The 20,259-nt window shown below is 39.7% G+C and overlaps 1 protein-coding gene across 2 annotated transcripts; it reads left to right on the top strand.

Annotated features, from left to right (window-relative positions):
* The first annotated feature begins 216 nt into the window (after positions 1-216).
* Positions 217-16,608, top strand: POU1F1 (POU class 1 homeobox 1). 2 transcript variants are annotated; one of them, XM_077299406.1, is made up of 7 exons: positions 217-358; positions 2,593-2,595; positions 3,409-3,477; positions 6,832-7,062; positions 10,011-10,175; positions 14,410-14,470; positions 16,324-16,608. In XM_077299406.1, the coding sequence occupies exons 1-7, from the start codon at positions 217-219 to the stop codon at positions 16,535-16,537; spliced, it is 885 nt and encodes a 294-aa protein (XP_077155521.1). In that variant the 3' UTR covers positions 16,538-16,608. The 2 variants fall into 2 exon arrangements, with proteins under 2 accessions (XP_077155521.1, XP_077155520.1); XM_077299405.1 differs by lacking the exon at positions 2,593-2,595 and having other exon boundaries at positions 3,337-3,477.
* Positions 16,609-20,259: the final 3,651 nt, after the last annotated feature.

The raw sequence follows: 20,259 nt of genomic DNA, 5'->3' as shown, positions 1-20,259 counted from the left end.
GTTTATGTAGCAATCTCCTGGGAAGAAATCATTAACATGGATACAGGGATTTCCTAGGAGTATAAATACCTGCACAGGCTATGCGCCCACCAGGCAGTCCCTTAATGCATACATGCAAGGCAAAGAAAACTTTTCTTGAAAGATTCATTTTAGATTCCCAAAAAGAGAAAACTTTAACAATTCATCTATAGACTTATTTTTCCATTGTCTGGGGGGATGAGTTTCCAAGCTTTTGTGACGGCTGATACATTTGTTCCTATAAATTCGGATTCTTCAGCCACTTTCCCCCTTAGGATGCATCACGGCACCGCAGAGTATCTGCCTGTCACCAATCATACAACTAACGTGGTCTCCACAGGTATTTCCAAATTGATCATCTTTTATTGTTTTTTTGTTTTTTTCTTCTTATATTACCAATCTTAAAAACCAGTGTGTATCTAGATCATCGGGAATCTTAATTTAGATGATAATTTTCTATCTGACTTATGATTTTGATTTATGTTTTGCTTAAACTAGAAAATTGGAAAAATTTGAAATTGACGCTTATAAAAAATTATATAGATTCTAATTTATTTGAACTTCCATTTATTTACCATATTGTAGAAAAAAAAATATAGGAATATGAGTAATGACTGTAATTTTATGAAATTTGTATTTTTTAATTGAAAATTTTCGAAAAACAAATAGAAATTCTATAGCCAAAACTTTATTAGTGAAGTAGCTCGGCACATCATGGCATTAATGTAACTCACCTACAAAATTTACCTATCACTTCTGCTCTTTTATGGTGTCTCAGATCAGACACTTTACGCAAATTGCACACCAAGGTTCACTGCGCCAAATTAATATATTCTGTGCGATGAACCTTTATTTCAAGATTGCTGCATCTGTATGTGTCCATTATAAGGTACTAATTCCACGTTTTATCATATGCAAGGAATTAAGTAGTTATGTTCAGATCTTTGCTGTGATTTACATTTCTTATTCATAGTTATTGTAATTTTTTTTTGCTAAATTTCTGTTATTTGCTGTTAATAAATTTTCGGATTGTATAAGACAAAAGTTAGTAATTGTATGTCCCACGGCTCAAGGTATTATAGATAATTTTCATCAATCATAAATATTAGAATAAATAATTAGAATAGTTATATATTGAATTATAATATATTTACATATTTTTTAATGTAAATTTATATTTTTGTTGTCATTGTATTATGTTTTTTGTTACTATTGTACTATGATCTTTCATGGAGCAGTGCAAAATTTTCCCAAAAAAAAATAGTGGTACAAAACGTGAAAACTCAGTAATTGTAATGTGATGCATTTTAAAGGAAATTATGTAATTACATTTTAATATGAATGTTTTACCAGATACATAACGGGGTATATAGCACTGCATGACTGGGCAGACTTGCTATCCAGCAGTTTGGGAAAGCTGTATAAAAACCAGGGGTAAAGCTTGAATCTTTCGATGCAAAAAGTCTTTGACGCATATTCTAGTAATTGGGTTGGTGATAAATGATCGATGAATGAGGTTTCCTTTTTTAAGTGATCAGTAAGAGCTTTTTTTTTTTAAAAAAAATTAGAATTAAAGATAAAATTCTGCACTTTTGGTGCTATACATGCATTGGAGAAAATAATGCACAAAAGTCAATGCAAACATTTTTTTAGATCAATATTACAACAAAGACATGCTCCAAAAATAAGTCATATAGTCATATGTGAATAGTGTGAACAAGGCACATAGTAATCAAAACCTCAACATAGGGTTACCCACTATAATGACCCAAGAACTCCAGTCACAGTGAAATATATGTGGGGAACAAAATTGAAACCAGCTCACCTAGTTGGCTCTGGTTGTACAGAAGCAAGGAAACCGTGTGACCACATGTAAAAAAACAAAGCAAAAAAGAATTTCCAGATCCTAAAATTCCAAAATATTATTCAAAGCATTTAAAACAATGAATCTAAAAGTGATCAAGGCAACGCGTTTCAAGCACTCACCGGCATCATTTGTCTGACCTCAGTCAAAGAACGCCGGTGAGCAATAGAAACGCGTTGCCTTGATCACTTGTTTTGTATGCTTTGAATAAATTTGGAATTTTAGGATCTGGAATTTCTTTTTTTTCTTGCTTGGACTGGAAAATATACCAAACTTCCAGTAATAGAGGCAAAAAGAGTGGAGAATGCAATGTATAAGAAAGTAATAAAGTAGTAAAAGTTCAATAATGTCATAATAGACGACATGTATAAAAAAGAGAGCCTAAATAAGGAAGGGTCCTTTTGGTGGAGTCCAAGAAATGCCAAGGCAGTAACGCATTACTATTAAAGATGCAGCTTTGTGTTAGGTGGAAAAGGTCTAATATTTGTCATCCATCTATTATATCGATGACCTAGTCTTATGCCTAAATATCCTGACCAGGGCATAGAGGCTTGTTGGTTCCCCCCAAACCTGGAGCATATGCATCCAAGCCCCCTCCCAATAACTTCCCCAACTTATCTTATGCAAGAGGCTTACAGACCCAAGAAGTAGGGATCCAGTTTTGCGTGCCACCCTTGTGCTCCCTGTAGGCACATTCACTTGGTATCAAGCAAGTTTATTCATAAAGAAGTGTCATGGACCCAGGGAGCCATGAGGGAATGAAGATCATTAAGACTACGTTCCCACAATGAGCATTTGGTGAGTTTTTGATGTTGTACATCATTTCTGCACCTATTATGTAAATTAAGTTATTTGCATTTTTTTCATTGCATTTTTGATTGCTTTTTTTTGTTGTTGAGTTTTTGAGTGTGGATTTTGTCTCTTTTTGGTCTGTCATGCTATCAAAAAGCTGCTTTGTTTTTGATTCTTCCTGGTATTTGGCTCTGACAAAACTTTATTGATACGGTCATGTGTGTATTACATGCATTTTTGGTGAGTTTTCCCAGTTGAAAAATTCACTAAAAACACATATGCGTCTGCTAACTGCAGATTTTCTGCACCTGGTGCACTTCTATTGGTCAAATTCGCACAGAAAACTCAACATACCAGCAAAAGAAATTGGCATGTTCCAAACTGGACATCCAATTTGCTGGACCTGTAAGATAGTGGTTTTTTAATCTGTGAAAATATTCAGCATCAAAAACTCATCTTGGAAACACAGCCTTAAGGTAAGTATATAAAAAGTGAATTATTTTTGTATTTTTTTCCCTGATTTTCCATAATTGTAAAAGGATTATCATTGAAGAATTCCTATAACATGTTTATTGCCATCAAGCACTGACAATACAGGATAACAAATTGCAGTGGAATAAATACTATGAATATTCTTGAATACTTGTACATTTTCTTACCAGTCCCGTCTGTTTTGTCTTTGGTCCAAACTCCTAAATTATGTCATATATACTTCTCTGTGGAAAATACACCAGCCGGGCTTCACTACCCAAACCCATCATGCCACTATGGAAACCAGCAATCGACCTATGGAGTCATGACAGGTACGAGCTTTCAGCTGTCGATTTTCTCCAGTATAATGGTGCATTTCCTTTAAGTATTGCAGCTAATAAAGTCTTATATAGAGAAAACCTTTATGTATTCTAGTGATGAGTGAGAGTACTCGTTGCTCGGGTGACCGAGTATTTGTTAGTGTTCGGAGATTAAGTTTTCCTAGCAGCAGCTGAATGATTTACAGCTATGAGCCAGCTTGATTACATGTAGGGATTCCGTAGCAACCAGGCAACCCACACATGTACTCAGCCTGGCTAGTAGCTGTAAATCATTCAGCTGCTGCTAGGAAAACTTAATCTCCGAACACTAACAAATACTTGGAGGTCACCCGAGCATGCTCAGGAAAACCCGAGCAACGAGTATAGTCGCTCATCAATAATGTATTCCCCAAATTATTGTGTTCATGACCTATTTTGTTTCATAAATACGTGGTTACAAAATGTCCCTTCCAACATTGTACAATAGAACCCAATCCCAGTGCACACATTGTATTTAGTTTCAAAGATATTATGTATACCAATAAACATGTACAGTATTTGAAGTAATGTTATGGCCATCGCCTATGGGAACATTTACATGGTTGAAATATTGATTTGTGTTTTGCTAGATATTTTTTTTTTTTTTTAATAAACTTGGAAACTGATCCCAAACTACAAATATGGCTGTAGAAAAGAGTATTCTTTGAAAGAAGGGGTGATCAAGCATGCGCAGTGCCGCTCCATTCATTCTCTATGTGACAGCACTGAACTTCACTGTCTTTGACAGTCTCATGCAGGATGAATGGCACTGCTCTATTCAAATGGGACAAAGTGCCAGATTCTAGCTGTCAGAGCAAGTTTCCGTTGCAGACTCCATTGATCAAAGAGTTATCAGTAGAGATGAGCGAACCCAAACTTAAAAGTTCGGTGTTCGTACTGGACAGTTAGTGTCCGGTGCTAAACGCCAAACTCGGACTTCTCCTGGGAGTCTGATGAAATATTTGGAGTTCTGGGGAAATTCTGTTGCAGAGAAAGAAATATTTCAGCTCAAAAGTTTGGGTTCCCATTGTTTTCAGTGGGGTTCTGATTCAAGTTCGGGCACAGTTCTGGTACCCGAACCGAACTTCGGAATAAAGTTCGGGTCATGTACCAGAACTCAAACTTCCACGGGGTCCGCTCATTCCTAGTTGTCACCTATCTACTCGAGAAGTGATAACTTTTTTTTTTACTTTGACTGCTTACAACACAAGAATGTTTTTCAAAATGTTTTACCTTTTTTTCCCCCCTTTCTAGGAATAAAACCCACTTCCCCAGAAATGCTATCGGCAAGTATTTCGCAGACACGGATTTTACAAACATGCAGCATGCCCCTGTCAAATGTTGTAAATGGGGTAAGCACTTTACAAGGTAAGGCGAGATTTTAGTCATATATGAAAGCCTTGCATGCTCATTTATAAACTTCATAGTAATCATCATTTATTATGACAATTATTAAGACTGTTCACACTCCTAGTTTAATCACATTGAAAAGTAAGAATAGCACAGCGTCAATATGAAAATACAAGGAACTCCTGCCAAATATGTCAGTGGGGACCATTAAGCACCGTTGAGATCTATCATACTACAGATCTATCATTAAGCACCGCGCATATTTTATATCAGACTGGATAACCCTGTAAAAAAGCCTCGCTATATACAAACTACTGACATTATTAAGTCCCAAAGAAAAGCCATGTGTTTGTACTGCATATGAAGAGAAAAACTAAATTGGTTAAATTACTTGTGCAGGACATAGTGTAGTACAGTAAAGAATAGTCCAAAATGAAGGGGCAACTTGTTCTTGCACCATGAAAAAAAAAAGTATGTTCTTCAGCGTGCTCGGAAAATATGTTTGAGTCAACGTGACTGCATGTCTCGCGGCTGTTCAACAGCCCCAACACATGCAGGGCTTGTCTGTTAGGTACTCCCTGCTGACATTGCAGCCATGAACATATTTTTCAAGCATGCTGAAGTCAGTCGGTTAGCACACGAGCATGGTCGGATAACACCTTATCCCAGCATGTTCGTTTATCACTAATCACCACTCCTCCAATCCTAAGGAAGGTCATCCATATCACAAGGTTGCACAACCTATTTAATTGTGTGCCATTTTGTTTAGGGTATGGATAAATGGGGTAAAAAAAGGAAGGAATTATGTCAATAATTTGTTGTCCTGTAAGGCAGGCTTTACTTTTGTATTAGGGAATTATATTTGTCTTTTTCATTCTGGGGACAGACAAGTAGAATTCAGGGCCAAAACAGATTAGTGCATAACTGATGCAAACGGAAACAGAAGCGTCTCATTGACTATTATTAGGTCCACCTGGGTTTACTTGTCTGTCAGTTTTTACAATGTAATAAAAGAGACATTTTTATTCCATTCTCAATTATACCGGATAAACTCCATAATAGTCCATAGGTGCCCTCTGCTTCCGATTTAATCAGTTATGCACCTGATCCATTTTGAACATGAATTTCACGAATCTGAACCTGGAGCTAAAACCCAGAACACAAATGTGGACCTAGAAAACCCCCTCAATTCCATTAATAAATATAAGAGTTGAGCAAAAAGAATTGTAGGAACCTTTCCAAGCAACCACGTCGTTAGTCCCTGGCTCCAGATTGGAGCCCTGCAAGCCTCCTATTAACTGCACTTTTTCTGATTAGTAGCCCGGTATGACGCACTCATGACATTGCGACGAGCCTACGTTCATCATAAATATTAAACATTAATGTAAGCATGGCTCGGAATGTTATAAATGAAAAGTAAATGCTCCACGGAAAAAAAAAAAAGTCTCCTTCAGACACATTGGTGCAAACTAAAAAGGTTATTCAATCAGAAATGTTGAGACAAAAAGAATCAAAAACTCTGTCTGGTCCTTGACCCAAACATGGTCAGTGATAAAGATGTTATATCATCAGCAGATGTAACAACTGCATGATCAGGTGGGGTTCCACCACTGTGATTATTAGAATGGGGCATCATGTGACCTCTCTGTGAATGAAAGCAGTTGAACACATACATGACTATGGCTATCACCAATCTATTTACTGTCTATGCAAGTTGTTGTCCCACTGCTGCTCCCACAGAAGTAAATAAAGTGGTCGCCTAGCATCCACGCTCTAACTCCATTCACATGACATGGGTGATATATTCTTGTGATTAGTGGGGGTCTCAACAGTTGGACCTCTTCCTCATCATACATTTGCCATACTGTGTAATTTTTTATATAATGACATTGCCGGTTTATTTCTGATAAATCAATGTTTTTTACCAACTCAACCATTACATCCTCAGCACGTAGGACTTTCTCTCTTCCCCAGGAGTCCACACTGGAAGCTTACCCCCTTGTCTAATGAGCGCCAGTTCCTGCACATTGGGCCATGGTTTTGCCCCGATGCATCAAACACTCCTGGAAGATGTTACTACAACAGACTTCAAGCAAGAATTCAGAAGAAAGAGCAAAGCTATAGAGGAGCCAATAGATATTGACTCCCCAGAGATCAGAGAACTGGAAAAGTTTGCCAATGAATTCAAAGTGAGGAGGATAAAGCTGGGTATGGATATCTTAATGACAATGTTTTACTCAAACACTAAAAGCTACAACTTTTAACCCTTCACCCTCCAGCCTTTTTTTCACCTGCCCGACCAAGCCATTTATTTTTTCAATTCTAACCAGTGTCACTTTATAAGGTAATAACTCTGGAATGTTTCAACATATCCCAATGATTCTGAGACTATATATTCATGACACATTCTACTTCATGACAGTTGTAAATTTAGGTTGATATGAGCCGTGTTTAATTATGAAAATATAAAACATTTTACATATAATGCAAAAATTTAGCAATTTTCAAACTTTAGAATTTTTATGCCCTTAAACCAGATATTTATCCGACACAAAATAGTTAATAAATAACACCTACTGCATGTCTACTTCACATCAGCATCATTTTTGAAACATAATTTTGTTTGTTAGGATGCTATAAAGGTTAAAATTTTGTCAGCAAATTCTCATTTTTCCAACAAAATTTACAAAACCAAGTTTTATGGGGACCACATCCCATTTGAAGTGACTTTGAGGGGCCTATGTGACAGAAAATACCCCATAAGTGACACCTCTCAAAGTGCTCAAAACCACATTCAAAAAAAGGCATCACAGGAATTAAAGCAATGTGGAAGGAAAAAATGAAAATTTTACCTTTTCCCACAAAAAAATTGTTAAAAATAGTTAAAGGTAAACATGGACTGTACAATTTGTTGTGCAGTTTCTCCTGTGTACACTGATACACCATATGTGGTGGAAAACTACTATTTGGGCGTATGACAGGGAAAGAGAACCATTTGACTTTTGAAATACAAATTTGCCTGAAGCAGATAATGGACGCCATATCATTTTGCAAAGCCCCCGATGTGCCTAAACAGTGCAAACCCCCACAAGTGACCCTGCTTTGGAATATATGCCCCTAAAGTAATTTGTATAGATGTCTGGTGAGCATCTTGAAACCACACCTGCTTCACAGAATTTTAGAACACTTTTAGAACACATGTTTCATTTTTGTAAGGGTATTTGGAGAAAATGGACCATAAAATGTGTTGTTCAATTTCTCCTGAGTACAACGATTTCCATTTGTGGTGAAAAGCTGCTGTTTAGGCATTAGGCACAAGGCAAATCTCGAAATGGAAAGATCACCATTTGACTTTTGGAGCACAAAAATTGGCTGGAATGGATAGCGGCCGCCATGTTGCATTTACTGAGCCCCTCATGTGCTTCAATAATGAAAATTCCCCCAAAGTGACCCCACTTTGGAAATTATACAACTCACTTATCTAGAGGTGTGGTGAGCACCTAGAACCCATGGATGCTTCACAGAATGTTATAAAATTGAGCTGTGAAAATTTTAAAATAAACTTTTCCAGCAAAAATGTTGCTTTTGACCCAAATTTTTCTTTTTCACCAAGTACAACAGGACAAAATGGACCCCAAAATATGTTGTGCGACTTCTCCTGAGTACACAAATGCCCCATATGTGGTGGAAAACTACTGGCTGGGCGCACAGCAGGGCTTGGAAATTAAGGTGCACCAATTGAATTCTGGAGCACAATTTTAGATTTAGATAGATTTCAGATGCCATGTCACATTTGAAGAGCCCTTGACATACCAAAACAACAGACTCTCGGAGATCAAATTGTACAATATTTTGCGGACTCCATATACAGAGCCTTTAAGTGTCAGAAGAGCAAAATCCCACTGTTCAAGTGACCCCATTTTGGAAATTACACCCCTTTGGGAATTTATCTACAGGTTTAGTGATGATTTTGACTCCACGATTGTTGCTGGTTGAAAATTGCAAATCTGCCTTTGTAGTGCCCAGGTACATTGTGGTCAGCTCGTGCTTCGGGAGACATGGACCCCATAAACTAAGTGGGCTCTCATCACCACAGAAATACCAAACATGTGGGCGCTGTATGTGGTTTAGGCACACTGTAGGGCTCAGAAGTGATAGGGGCATTTGGATTTGGGAGTGTATAATTCGCTGGATTTCTTTTGGCGGTCGAGGAGCGATAGTATAAAGGCTCTGGAAAAGCACTAACAGTATCGTGGAAGCCCCTTGTATTTTGATCGCTTTCTATTCTGATTTTTGGGAGGCAGAGTGAACTAAATCCAGAAATTCAGTAATTTTTTTTTTTATGCTGTTCACATAAAAGTGATAAGACAACTTTCTTCTATGGGTCAGTACAATTACAGCAATATATTTATATAATTCCTATTATGTTTTGCAGCTTTTACACAATAAAAATAGTTTTACAGAAAAAATAATTGTTTTAGCATTGCTATATTCTGAGAGCTATAGCTTTTTTACTTTTCCACTGACACAGATGTATGGTGGCTTGTTTTTTGCAGGAAAAGATGACGCTTTTAGTTAGACCATATCTATTTCCTTTTGACTTTTTGATCACGTTTTATTTCACTTTTTGTTCAGTAGTATGGTGAAAAGCAGTTTTTCGACATTTTTTAGTTTATTTTTTTTTACAGTGTTCACTGAATGGGTTAACTAGTGGGATAATTTTATAGGTCTGGTGCTCCTGATGCGTCTGTACCAAATACCGGTATGTGTAATTTTTTATTGTATTTTTTGCATAAATATACGTATTTATTGGTATAATTTTTTGTATTTCTTATTTTGTAATTTTTTAAAAATATTTTCTTTTTTTGCTTTTTTTTTTACTCACATGGGGGGGGGGAGTAGAGTAACACACGGTCCTGGTATACAACCTTACATCAGGAGAGAATGGAGGCAGATAGAAATGTCAAGTAAATTGCAAACTTGCTTGATTTTTAACTGTCTGTCTATCTTTTCTGAATTTTGAAAATGAAATTACCCTTTAAACACTGCTTTTTCTCTGTTTTTCGCTTCTTTCTTCTGGTATAAATCTATTGAAATAAGGAGTCGTGCAGCCTTGTCTTCTTGCTAACACACATCTGCATATTACTCTCAAGCAGGTTACACCCAGACAAATGTTGGAGAAGCCCTCGCCGCCGTCCACGGCTCGGAGTTCAGCCAAACAACCATCTGCCGCTTTGAAAACTTGCAACTGAGTTTTAGGAACGCCTGTAAACTAAAGTCCATCCTGTCAAAATGGCTGGACGAAGCTGAACAAGTTGGAGGTATAGTAAATGGTCGTAAATGATTCACATTACAGTGGTTTGCTAAATGAAGTATAACCTGTCTGTCTGGAAATATACCGGTGACACAACGCTATGTTATAGAGGATAAAAATATGATGAAGGGACTTCTCAAGGTTTCCTACAGTGTTTGATAAATCTGGTGCATCTTTATGTACAATATTTCAGTCTAGAGTTGATTCTCCGCTTTTTACTTCACCCATGGCCCCTAAAGGAGTGAGATTTTGACTTTTTGTACAACTTTTTAAAAAGATGCAATCATATATCTTGGACAGAGATATGCAGCTTTCATACGCTGCTGTCAATGTCCTACAAAGGATAGCGAAGAATCAATGGGATAAAAATATTTGTTTATTCCGTGGTGTGGATCTACACTTTTCGATTTACTCTAAGCTCGTCCTCAGTAATCAACCACATTCATAAATCTTAAATCTAAATGACGGTTCGGCAACTTTTTAAAAATAGCAAAAAGTCACAAATTTTATGCAAATATGTTGTAACCCAAAGCTATGACCTAAAGTTAGAACCAGTACAAAAAATAACAAAAAAAAAGAAACAAATTAATATGTTATGGATCTCAGTAAAATGGAAGACACTAACAAAGAAATTTATTTTTTTTTTACTAAGTTTTCATTTCACCATAATCATACTGATTTGAGAAAGCATATTGCCAGGTCACATTTACTGCACAATGAACAACATACCAACAAAACTCGAAATGACAGTGGCAGAATTGGTTCTTTTTTTATTCACCATTTAACCACGGTTCCACTTTGTTTTCAATTTTTCTGTTCATCACATGGTAAAGTGAATGGTGTTATTCAACACTAAAACTTGTCCCCAAAAAATCAATCCTTCCTAGAGCTATAAGCTAAAAGTAAGTAATATTTTCACTATTCAAGGAAGAGGAGGAATAATGAAAGTACATAAATGAAAACCGGACTTGTCACAAAGGGGTGAAAGTGTCATTAATGCCTTGGTGCAACTCAATTTTCATGTTCTATCCTTTACACCTCCTCTTGGCACACTTCATTAAAAGAGACTCAGCCTCTTTTTTTTTTTTTTTTTTAAATGCATCCAACATCCTAATACTTGAGAAATCCTGCTGCCATGATAGCACTGTTTGTGTATACCCAGCAGCTGTTAATAGAGCAGGCAGGCTTATTGCTAGTCACTTGGTTTACCGGATCCCAAGGGTCGCCCAACTGCGGGCAAAGCCAAAAAGCATTATTAGCTAAATACTTCCGGGACATAGTGCACCGGCGCATGCGCATTAATGCTTTTCGGCTTTGCAGTTGGGCAAAGCATACTGCGCGTGCACAAGGCAAGATTGCATTGCGCACACATGTACTACGGAGGAAACCTAATCAAATTCAAGACAATATTGCGGCCAGCGGGAAAGGAAGGGGTGCATGAAAGAACAGAAAACACCGCCCATCGGACCGTAAACAGAGCCCGCCAAATTCAGGAGTCCCTTTAACTCAGGGCTCTTTCACACGTCCTGATATTTCCGGTACCGGAAAAAACCGGTACCGGAGATATCTGTGTCCGTATGTCCGTGTGCTCAAGTGGCACATACGTGCGGCATCCGTGTGCCGCCCGTGTGCCGCCTGAGGACCACACGGACCGTGCAGGAGAGACAGCGCTACACTAAGCGCTGTCCCCCCCGCATGTGGTGCTGAAGGCAGAATTCATCTCTTCTCCCCCAGCGTTCGTTGGAGAGAAGAGATGAAAGATCTTTTTTTTTTGGGGGGGGGGGAAATAAAGTTTGCATGTGCGTCCGCGTCCCCGTCCCCCCCCCCTCAGTGCGCCGCCTGCCCCCTTGCCGCAGAAATACTCACCCGGCCAGCTCCTGCGATGTCTCCTCTGTCCTCTCAGCGCCGGCAGCTTCTCCTGTGTGAGCGGTCACGTGGGAGCGCTCATTACAGTCAGTGAATATTCCCTGACTGTAATGAGCGGTACCACGTGACCGCTCACACAGGAAAAGCTGCCAGCGCGAAGAGGACAGAGGAGACATCACGGGAGCCGGGTGAGTATTTCTGCGGCAAGGGACCAGGTGGCGCACTGAGGGGGGAGGCGGGGGGCACATGAAAACTTTATTGTTCACAAAAAAAAAAAAAAAAGATCTTTCATCTCTTCTCTCCGGCGGGGGAGAAGAGATGAATGCCGCCTTCAGCACCACAGCGGGGGGAACAGCGCTTACTGTAGCGCTGTCTCTCCTGCGGGCGGTACGTGCACACGGAGGAGAGTGCACACTGTTCTCCGTGTGCACGTGTGCTGTCCGTATTGTGGTCCGTGCTGCCGGTAGAAAACGGACATGTCGACGTGTTTTCAGCACGGACATACGGTCCGTGTGAAAACACGCACATGTGCATAGACCCATTCATTTAAATGGGTCTACGTGTGTCAGTGTCTCCGGTACGTGAGAAAACTGTCATTACACGTACCGGAGACACTGACGTGTGAAAGAGGCCTCATATACAGTGATCTGGACATACACAGGGACTCCTGGGCTGGGGCCACAGAGTCAGCCACAGCCAGTTGGATCAAGCTAGTCACAAGTAAGGTTGTCAAGCGGGTCCATAGTAAGAGGTTACATCAGAGAAAAGCAAGTAGGTGATCTAAATGCAAGCTGAGGTTAGAGAACAGGATAAATCAGGACAACACAACAGGAGCACAGAGCAGAGCAGAGCTATAGACCAGAAAAGCAGAACTATTGACCGGCAGTGGAAGTCAGAGCTTCAGGGGTTTAAATACCTGAGAGCACCATCCAAGATCCTCAGGAAGGAGTGATCAGAACCAGAACAAAATTAATTGCATAGTTCTCTGATTAAGCGACACCAAAAGTCCCATAAAAATCAGGACTGTGGCTGTCACGTGTCGCCAGCAACGAAAGTGTGTTGCTGTCCAGCGGCTAAAGTGGAACCAGAGGAGACACGAATTGGCACTTATGTTACAAAGGTGTCCCACTGGTGCTGATATTTTGTGTCCGGTGAAGGAGGTAGAGTCACTGTCTGATACAGTGTGCCTGCCCATAGCTTATCCGGCCCTATATTGCTTGATTGATGCCCCTTGTGCAGTTTTGCATAAGAGGAGAACAGACGGGTCCCTATTATATGAAGCTTTTACTAATTCAGGTACTTTTTGTTTCACCTTTGAAAGTGAAAATGGTGCATAACAAATAGAAGATTTTCAAGCCAATTTTTGATTAAAATATTTCGAAAATTTTTATACCATATAGTAAAAATTGAAAGAAAAGTCAATTCATGGATTAGGGTTGCGCTAACTTAAATGATGATCCTTGATCCAATATATAAAGAAGTGGTTTTATTCCACAACTCATTTCCACGTTGGACTGGCGTTTTTCTCACGTGTAAAAAAACAACTGTACAGTACACAAAGGAGCAATTTTGCACTGCACCGTTGGGGTTTACACTTGAGAAAGATGACATTCCGGAGTGGAAACGCGTTGTGGAATAAAAAGCCCTTCTTTATTACTGGATAAAGGATCATCATTTTGGTTAGCGCAGCCCAAAACTCTGAATTGTATTTTTCTTCAATAATCCTGGTGAAGTTCATCTCCCAACCAGGGGGAAGCAGCAAGCGTTATTGAGCTTTCACGGGAGTGGTACCTACACAACTCACTCAGGTGAGCAGATTGCCTGGTTTTAATATATCTTTTTATACAGGTATCACCCGATGGTCTGGAACGCCAGTGTTTATCTATATTATTAAAAAATATCCGTCACAAATCCAAGCATGATGTAATTTCCTCCACGTTTCAGACTACAAAAATAGTAGTTATTCATGTTTTATCCGTGCTTAAGGACTTTTTTTTAGCCTGAAACATGTAGGACAAAACATTAGATTTGGATTTATCTTGAGAGCCAATTTTTACCATATGGAATAAAAGTTTTTAAAATGTTTTTAATCAAGAGTATTCTGGAAAATCTTCTATTTGTTATGCTGTCTTTGGCCACAAGGACAGGAGTGACATTTCCATCCTGAGAATCATTGACAGCCTCAAATAAAGGGGAGTTGGACCACACCTGTTTGCAAAGTAAAAATGGTCCCTTTATTCTGATGCAAAAACGAGATGTGCCTAAGATATAAGTAATATTTTACATTACAAGTAAACGTTCAATAACTAATTAATAAATGGAGATGTGTATCAGACATTTTATTTAATGAATATTTTTTCTTTGACTCCACACAGCCTTATACAATGAGAAGATTGGAGGGAATGAACGGAAAAGAAAGCGCAGAACAACAATAAGGTAATGAGTTCATTACTCGGAACAGCAACAGTGAGGGGCCTTTTTTACACACATTTGATCAAGGTTTGTGAGCCCACCTGCCAACATTTAGGTGACCTTTTTCTAGATGGGACAGTAATGCTTAAACATAGCAGTGACAGCCACAATGCCCATGTATGTTTTATTGTATAATTTATTATTACAGAAGCATAAATGCTCCCGTACCAGTGATGGCGACACTGCCAGTCCTTACAGGGGCAAGTGCAGATGAGCATATTTTCAGTCCTAGTGTGTTCTGAGAAAACATCAGATCGCACTTGGATCAATGTTAATCTATGGGACTTTACAAATGTCTGATTTTTCGTCAGACAAAGTCTGTACGAGGAAAACAAATCACTGCATGCTCGAGTTTGATCCACTATTCAACGAGTCCATGGAAGCCATCGGACCACACTCGGATAAAATCTGAGGAAAAAACTGGGGTCGTTTCCGGCACAACCTACTGGACAACAACTGTAAGTTCATTGAATCAAGTTAGAAGTCCATAAAGGTGAGAAACGTCAACACCTTACGCATTTCTGGCATGCTAAGACACCTTTAATCATAGGATCACAGGATGATTAAGGGCATCTTAGTACGCCAGAAACGTGTAAGATATTGAGGTTTTTGACTTTTATGGACTTTTCACTTGATTCAGTAAACTTACAGTTTGTATCCAGTTGGCTGTGCTGGAAACTAGCCTCGTTTTTTCCTCTGTCAGCTGCAATCACCAGCAGGTACGGCACCAGATGGTTTCTAATTACAGCAATGGATCCATCATTTTTTTCTTCATCTGTAAGGTGCCAGAAAGCGGTCGTTGTGGGCGCGCTGCTGCTCCATGATGCCTTGGCACTTTCACAGGAAAATTGTGTCCCAGTCCCAATGTGTTATCCTGTGTGGGGTGCGGTGCACTCACTTGCTGGCCACAGGCCTCCGCTGTCTCCAGTTCTCCAACTCTAGGATTTCCCGTTTCTTGTTTTAATGGCACAGTACAGTTGCAAATTTCCATTCCATTCACCCTGGACTATACCTACGCTTGCTGTTCCTGTCAGCCAGAGGGATTTACCATCCGGTCTCATGTTATTGCCCAGATCCGTTACCTTTCCCACATGTGGTTTCATGTCCATCTTCCTCTCTCCCTAGCACCTCTAATGAGCCTTGAGCTCCTGATGTTGCAGGAATGTCCCATACGGACCAGAACAATCTGTACTCGTCTTTGCTATAGGCCCACTGCAGCTTGAACTTGATCTTGTCACTGTTACTCAGGAACTCCTGCAGAACAGGAAGCAGTTCCCTTTTTAATGGCCCTAGCCTCGTCCCAATGGACGCAAGTCCCAACTTTAACTATGTCTGTCCCTACAGTCTGTAGTGGGCAGATCTTTTCCATTACAATAAGCACAACCTTTACGTTACCACCCATGACAATTCAGATTGCATCACATAACACAATACCTAGAAAAGATGCATGACGCTATTCATATGAGGCGACTGGTGTCTTTAGGGGCAGTAAAGTCCACACTCTTACACATCTTCTCCTCATCGGAGAGGATGAGATCACACTATGCGGACATCTGATCAGAGCATAATTGGCCCGATTCTCTTGGATGAGATAATATTCGCTCATCAGCACCGGCCCTAAGAATCCGTCATATTGCTCCCCTAGCAGTGCCATCTACAATGCTCCCATATTAACAACAGCAACTGAGCCCCCTATATGCAAGCTATATTGCCAATTTCACCTGGTGGAGTCCTTCTCTGACACTGACAGAGTCTTATCACATCTCTGGAGCTTTTAGTGACATTTTTCCTTTTCTTTTACTACCTATATAAAACAGCATTGCTGCAAAAGAAGCATTAGAATCCCATTTTGGAGAACAGAGCAAACCCTCATCACAAGAGATCATGAGAATGGCCGAAAGTCTCAACCTGGAGAAGGAAGTCGTCCGGGTTTGGTTCTGTAATCGCAGACAGAGAGAGAAGAGAGTAAAGACCAGCCTGCACCAGAACACTTTTACCACCTTTTCTAAAGATCACCATGATTGCAGATGAAACCAAAAACATGAGCACCACTCTGCACTTTAGATGTAACATTAAGGGGTTATTCCCCAAAAGTTAAGTTCCACTCAGCTCATTGTCTATGGGACTGATGGACATAGTCGAGCGCTGTGCTCAGCAGTCCCATAGACAATGAATGGAGTGGAGCACCTCGTCTTTGTCCAGGACATGGCTGCAGAGCCCTGATCTCAGGGTTTTAGAGCTCTATTCTTGGGATCGATGGTTTTACAGCTTAGCATTAACTCGTTAAATGGAACCTGTCAAGTGACTCGTGCTTCTGTGACTAGTCAGCCTAATCCTAGTCATCTCGTCCCCAGTCCCCATATTCAAGTATGTTTTCTGAAAAACAGTGCAACGTTTCAGAAAAAAAATATGCATTTTTTTTGTAATTCATGTGGTGCCTGTGGTTTCGGCACTATGGGTTCCCTTTAACAGTGTTTGTAGCTGTGAATCCAGCTCTGGAGGGAGATAAAATAGTTGCTTGATACTGCAGCTTAATCCGACTGTGTCTGCCTGGTCAATCACTTCGCTGAGTGCTCCCGACACCTCCCCATTCCCTGTCCACAGAGTATAATAAATGTTGTCACCAGACACCTCAGAGTCTTACTTTAACCAACGTGCAGTTGAACTGTTTTTCACAGTGGATAATAAGTTCAGGAAGCAGCTGAGATGGGAAAGTGGCTCATAAGAGGAGAAAGAATCAGAATTCTCTGATAAGATATATTACAAAGGTTTTATTTAATATACGGATGTACTATTAATTTATGCAAAGTTTGTTAAAATCCCAGTGACCATGTAAGACAAGTCGGCCAACACAGTCACTGAAAGTTTATTTCTTGCATATTGTGGAAGTAAAATAATATTTTTGAAAATAAAGGAACTATAGGAGATACCTTGACATTCACCTGAATAATGGAAAGCCTCAGTAGAGTCCTGTACCTTGAAACTTCTGGGGTCTGAAGTCAGAAGTTTTCCATGGTGTAAACTATGACAGGTCATTTATACCCCTATTGTGCTGTCACACGACCCAAGGATCTCTTGGCCAAAACTGCGCTCTCCTGGCTGCACTTTGGTAAGCTTCCTCAACAAAACTAAATGAAGACCCATTTATTGACTGTGGTCTAATCAAAGAGGATGTTGGCTACACTGATAATCCCTGCTTATCTGCTTAAGTGCCCCACAAAAAATAAAAATCTATATCTCTAATATAGGAACTGTTCCTGCAATGTTGGCAAGGTGACATTATGTGACATGAATGCCGCGGCCAATTAGCAGCACATGATTACCCTCAGACCCATTTATCCCATCAGAGCAGAGTGGACAATGTGTTGCGGCCACCGAGAGACACAGCACTGATTTATTAGGACATTGGAGCTTGTATGTTTTTATTTTATGTGGAGCACTTTAGCGGTTAAGATGGGGTTATCTAGTAGTGGACATCCCCTTTAACTGGTGTGTCACTTCTTATTGCATTTAACGTGTAGTTTGTCTATGTGGTCTGTAGGTGTTGATAATTTATTTATTATTTATATTATACTATAATAAACCTTTAAGGAATATCTTACATAGTGTATTTGTCTTTTATTCTACTTGATGTGCCCAATGTTACCACAAGACAGCAGTTCACAGGTCAACGTAGTATATAGCACAGCCACGTAGTATATAGCAGCCACGTAGTATATAGCACAGCCCACGTAGTGTATAGCACAGCCACGTAGTGTATAGCACAGCCACGTAGTATATAGCAGCCACGTAGTATATAACACAGCCACGTAGTATATAGCAGCCACGTAGTATATAGCACAGCCCACGTAGTGTATAGCACAGCCACGTAGTGTATAGCACAGCCACGTAGTATATAGCAGCCACGTAGTATATAGCACAGCCACGTAGTATATAGCAGCCACGTAGTATATAGCACAGCCCACGTAGTGTATAGCACAGCCACGTAGTATATAGCACAGCCACGTAGTATATAGCACAGCCCACGTAGTGTATAGCACAGCAAAGTAGTATATAGCACAGTCCACGTAGTGTACAGCACAGCCCACATAGTATATAGCACAGGCACAGCCCACGTAGTGTATAGCACAGCCACGTAGTATATAGCAGCCACGTAGCATATAACACAGCCCACGGAGTATATAGCAGTGTGGGCACCATATTTCTGTTAAAAAAATAATTAAAATAAAAAATAGTTATATACTCACCTTCTGGCGGCCCCCAGATCCAGCCCAGGAGTTAGCGATGCTCTCGCCAGGTCCGTTCCCAGTGATGCTTTGCGGCAATAACCTGTAATGATGTAGCGGTCTCGCGTGATCCTACGTCATCTGAATTCATTTCGTAAAGCATTACTGGGAACGGAGCTGCCGAGAGCATTGCGAGGATGGGGAAGGCTTCGGGGTGAGAATATCACGATTTTTTATTTTTTTGATTATTTTTAACATTATATCTTTTTAATATTGATGCTGCATAGGCAGCATCAATTCAGCCCCTGGCAAAAGTTATGGAATCACCGGCCTTGGAGGATGTTCATTCAGTTGTTTAATTTTGTAGAAAAAAAGCAGATCACAGACATGGCACAAAACTAAAGTCATTTCAAATGGCAACTTTCTGGCTTTAAGAAACATTAAAAGAAATCAAGAACAAGAAATGTTGTAGTCACTAGTCAGTATTTGTTACTTTTTTAACCAAGCATAGGGGAAAAATTATGGAATCACTCAATTCTGAGGAAAAAAATATGGAATCATGAAAAACAAACAAAAAAAACACTCTAAAACATCACTAGTATTTTGTTGCACCACCTCTGGCTTTTATAACAGCTTGCAGTCTCTGAGGCATGCAGTTAATGAGTGTCACACAGGACTCTTCATCAATCTGGCTCCAACCTTCTCTGATTGCTGTTGCCAGATCAGCTTTGCAGGTTGGAGCCTTGTCATGGACCATTTTCTTCAACTTCCACCAAAGATTTTCAATTGGATTGAGATCCGGACTATTTGCAGGCCATGACATTGACCTTATGTGTCTTTTTTTAAGGAATATTTTCACAGTTTTTGCTCTATGGCAGGATGCATTATCATCTTGAAAAATGATTTCATCATCCCCAAACATCCTTTCAATTGATGGGATAAGAAAAGTGTCCAAAATATCAACATAAACTTGTGCATTTATTGAAGATGTAATGACAGCCGTCTCCCCAGTGCCTTTACCTGACATGCAGTCCCATATCATCAATGAATGTGGAAATTTGCATGTTCTCTTCAGGCAGTCATCTTTATAAATCTCATTGGAACAGCACCAAACAAAGTTCCAGCATCATCACCTTGCCCAATGCAGATTCGCGATTCATCACTGAATATCACTTTCATCCAGTCATCCACAGTCCACGATTGCTTTTCCTTAGCCCATTGTAACCTTGTTTTTTTTCTGTTTAGGTGTTAATGATGGCTTTCGTTTAGCTTATTCAGTATGTAAATCCCATTTCCTTTAGGCAGTTTCTTACAGTTCGGTCACAGACGTTGACTCTAGTTTCCTCCCATTCGTTCCTCATTTGTTTTGTGCATTTCCTGTTTTGGAGACATATTGCTTTAAGCTTCCGGTCTTGACACTTTGATGTCTTCCTTGGTCTACCAGTATGTTTGCCTTTAACAACCTTCCCATGTTGTTTGTATTTGGTTCAGATTTTTCAGATGGTTTCAGATTTGGTTCACATTAAA

Source organism: Ranitomeya variabilis, chromosome 3 (assembly GCF_051348905.1).
Source record: "Ranitomeya variabilis isolate aRanVar5 chromosome 3, aRanVar5.hap1, whole genome shotgun sequence".
Taxonomy (NCBI): domain Eukaryota; kingdom Metazoa; phylum Chordata; class Amphibia; order Anura; family Dendrobatidae; genus Ranitomeya; species Ranitomeya variabilis.
The sequence above is the reverse complement of the archived record's forward strand: the minus strand, read 5'-3'. Positions and strand labels throughout refer to the sequence as shown.

What these genes read in the sequence shown, in the direction of transcription:
- POU1F1 (XM_077299405.1), top strand. Translation starts at nt 217, where the DNA reads ATGAGTTTCCAAGCTTTTGTGACGGCTGATACATTTGTTCCTATAAAT. An exon ending in CGAAGCTGAACAAGTTGGAG is followed by an intron (nt 10,176 to 14,409) that starts GTATAGTAAATG and finishes GACTCCACACAG; the next exon opens with CCTTATACAATGAGAAGATT. An exon ending in AAGCGCAGAACAACAATAAG is followed by an intron (nt 14,471 to 16,323) that starts GTAATGAGTTCA and finishes TATATAAAACAG; the next exon opens with CATTGCTGCAAAAGAAGCAT.